Source organism: Cryptotermes secundus, unplaced genomic scaffold (genome assembly GCF_002891405.2).
Source record: "Cryptotermes secundus unplaced genomic scaffold, Csec_1.0 scaffold267, whole genome shotgun sequence".
Classification (NCBI taxonomy): Eukaryota; Metazoa; Arthropoda; class Insecta; order Blattodea; family Kalotermitidae; genus Cryptotermes; species Cryptotermes secundus.
The window spans coordinates 900815-904121 of NW_019733322.1; the positions used below are offsets into that span (position 1 = coordinate 900815).

General features: G+C 38.8%; 1 protein-coding gene across 1 annotated transcript; it reads left to right on the forward strand.

Moving 5' to 3' along the window:
• The first annotated feature begins 228 nt into the window (after nt 1-228).
• Nucleotides 229-2458, forward strand: LOC117282591. The gene is made up of 2 exons (XM_033752865.1): nt 229-1015; nt 2009-2458. Exons 1-2 carry the CDS (start codon nt 899-901, stop codon nt 2309-2311), a joined length of 420 nt encoding a protein of 139 aa, XP_033608756.1. The 5' UTR covers nt 229-898; the 3' UTR covers nt 2312-2458.
• The last annotated feature ends 849 nt before the right edge of the window (nt 2459-3307 follow it).

Genomic DNA, 3307 nt, shown 5'->3' on the forward strand with positions numbered 1-3307 from the left:
TTCTATTCTAGCCAACATTTTCCCCTAAAATAAAAAAAAAATTAAATACTCCTTTAACATGTTACCGGGAGTCGGCCTTCGGGGTACAACAGAAATTAATTAAGAAATCCGAAGCAATTCTCGACGTTCTTGACACATCTTCACGTTCTTCACCGATAGTTACAACATAACTTGGCTAGGCGCACAGATGGCATTGCTGAGGGGCGTTGGCGTGCAGCAGAGGCTGAAACTGGCCATAACATACCGTGCGGTGTATGTCTACAGCGCTCTACTGACGGGACGAAGAGCAAGACCGAGGATGAATGAAGCCTGAATTCCGGACATGCTGTATACAAAACAATAGCTTCTTTCGGCACCATTACAAACTCTTATTAATCTACAGTTTTCAGATGTTCAACTTACGCGAATTCGGCCCTTCTTCCTGGGGCACTGAACTTCTCTAAAGGGTGCTACACACCTTCAGTTTATCACGTGTGACGTCATGTCTGAGCGATAAACTGTGTCAACTGCGCAGTTTACACCGGTTTTCACGCAGATAAAAAGTCTGCGCATTCGGACCCTCATTTGCAACGATAACCTGCGCAGTTTATCGTACAGTTTGTTCAGTTGCCGTCCTGTTTCTGTACCTGTACAATGACTACGGTCTGAAAAAAGGATTCGCTTTTAGCATTTATCGACGGCTACCAGTCCCTTCCCGAGCTTTGGGATACCGCATGCGTATCTTATTCCAACCGTGTTAAGAAAGCGGCAGCCTACGATGTTTTAATTGAAAAACTGAAACCTCTCGAGCCTGATGCAACACGTGATAGTGTAGTGAAGAAAATAAATAACCTAAGATCCGTTTTTCGTAAGGAGTTGAAGAAAGTAAACGAATCAAAGAAATCGGGAGCTTCAGCTAATGATGTGTGTTCCAAGTCTGTGGTATTTCGGGGAACTGATGTTTTTGGTGGACCAGGAAACTCCTGATGCCAGTAATTCAACCAGTGAACTGGGCAATGACATCAATGAAAAATCGGTAAGTAAACGTGCAATAATTATTTATTAATTATTATTACATATTATTATAACAACAGTATTATTTTTGTATATATCAAACGAAATTCGTGAATATTTATATTCAATATTCAAACGCTATTTTCTTGCCACTCGACTTTTCCTTCATCGTTAAAGTAACTACAGAAAGTGTCGCGAATTTCTTTGGCTGAGCTAGAGGAACATGAACTGCTGCCGTTTCTCATACCAATTAGACTTCCACTATTTGAGGATGTTCGAGACTCCATGTCGAGCGAATTTTGATAACAAACAGGCGGTTGATTGTTGATGTAACTACTGGAATGTCTTCTTAAGAAATTGTGCAAATAACAACACGCTAGAACTATGGCATTGACCTTAGTTGGCGATAGATTGATGGGTTTTTGAAATATTGTAAATCTGGAAACTAAAATTCCAAAAAAAAATTTCAACAATTCTTCTTCCTCTAGAAAGGCGATAGTTAAAAATGCGCCTTTCATGATTAAGCACAGAAAAAGAATAGGGTCATGAAATTATCTTGTAACTGGAATGCCTCGTCCCCAACAAAGACATACAGAGCAGTTTTGTTACTTCCTGGAAGGTGCTCGGGAAGTGGAATATTCAGTTCACCTTTTTTGAGACTGTCGTAGAAAGCCATGTTTTTAATAACGCCTCCATCAGAAATTCTTCCATTTGTTCCAACATCAGCCAACAAAACTTTGTAGTTTGCATCAACTATTGCCATCAATACAACGCTGAATGTTCCTTTATAGTTGAAGTAACGAGAGCCGGAATTCGCAGGGTTTTTTTATCTGAATGTGTTTTTCCGTCAACTGCACCAAGGCAGTGCGGAAATTGTAATTTTTCTTCGAAATCATGAGCGACTTGTTTCCACTCTTCTTCACTTTTAGGAAGCTAAAATCAGAAATTAAAATAACTATTTAATTATTTAATTTAATAATGATTTAGGTAACAAATATTTATGTTTTTGTTATAGGTTGCCCCATCCTCTCCATCAGCTTCTTCAGGACCTACACCCACAGTCAATTCGTTTGCACAACCTAGCAGAAAGAGAAAGTCGGCCCCTTCATCACATGATCTCCTTACAAAGTATTTGGAAGTTGAAGACGAGTTTTTGATATTGGCAAAGGGATACGCTGTGAAATTAAGGAAATTTACTCAGCAACAGCTAATGTTTGCTGATAAAGTAATCAATGAAACATTGCTTGATGGTCAGATGCGCCTTTTAACCAGAGGCAGCTATCTGGTTCACCCATCAGGGCCTTTATCCACTTCATAACCATCTCCCAGTTGGAGTTCGAATTCGTACTCTCAACATTCTGAACCCCAAACGGCAAGGACTCTGTTGGAGGGATTCTCGTACGATGACAACGAATACAATAATTTACAATAACATTATATACATATGTACATACCTACTCAATGTGTAAATTTGATTTTGTATTTCTACATACATGTACATTTTTATTTAGTGAGTATGGTAATAAACTATGGTTCCTATTTTATGAATATTTATTCAGTCACACCTATGGTCTTAGCAAATAATTAAAGTATGCTAACCTGAATAAAATTTTGCAGTGCTTTCCGTATTGCCACGCATGTTTCTATTATTATTATCTCTCCAAGCACCTGAGGAGATACTCTCATTGAAAATGTCAAATCTTGAAAACTTCTCCCAGTTGCCAGGAACCGAGGAGTCGCAATCAGTCTCACATCTTGAGACATCAGTCTCAAGACTGTGGCCTTTTTTCCAATGAGGGGAACAACTTTCCTCAATAAAATTTGAAATGCATTTTCGTCCATCCTTAGGTAATTTTTATAATCGTTAATTTCCCCTCCTCCTTGTAACTCATTCAGTAAATGGTAATCACTGGGCAAAACGCTTCTTTGCAGATACCAATCTTTGCACCAGCATTCACGGCGTTTTTTCCTTTTGCCTTCTTCTTCTTCTAGCAAAACTGCAGCTCTTCTTTTTCTGTCATCCATTGAACTTTATTTATTTTAGAACACAACCAAACCTGTCGAAAGTGAAGAGAGAACTGAAGAAAAATCGGACTGAACTGAGGCAAAAACTGAAGGTATCCTACACACCTTCAGTTCAGATAAATGTACAGATTTTCACAGTTATTTACGACAGTTAACTGCACAGATAAACTGAAGGTGTGTAGCCCCCTTAACATATCTCCTTGGAATTTGCAGATGAGGACATAGCTGCTTTTCAGTGGAATTCAGTGAAAGGTCAGTTGAGTCTCTCTTAAATCATGTTGATATGGTG

Coding starts and splice junctions, on each gene's coding strand:
- LOC117282591 (XM_033752865.1), top strand. CDS start 899: ATGATGTGTGTTCCAAGTCTGTGGTATTTCGGGGAACTGATGTTTTTG. Junction 1,016..2,008: donor ATGACATCAATGAAAAATCG/GTAAGTAAACGT, acceptor TTTTTGTTATAG/GTTGCCCCATCCTCTCCATC.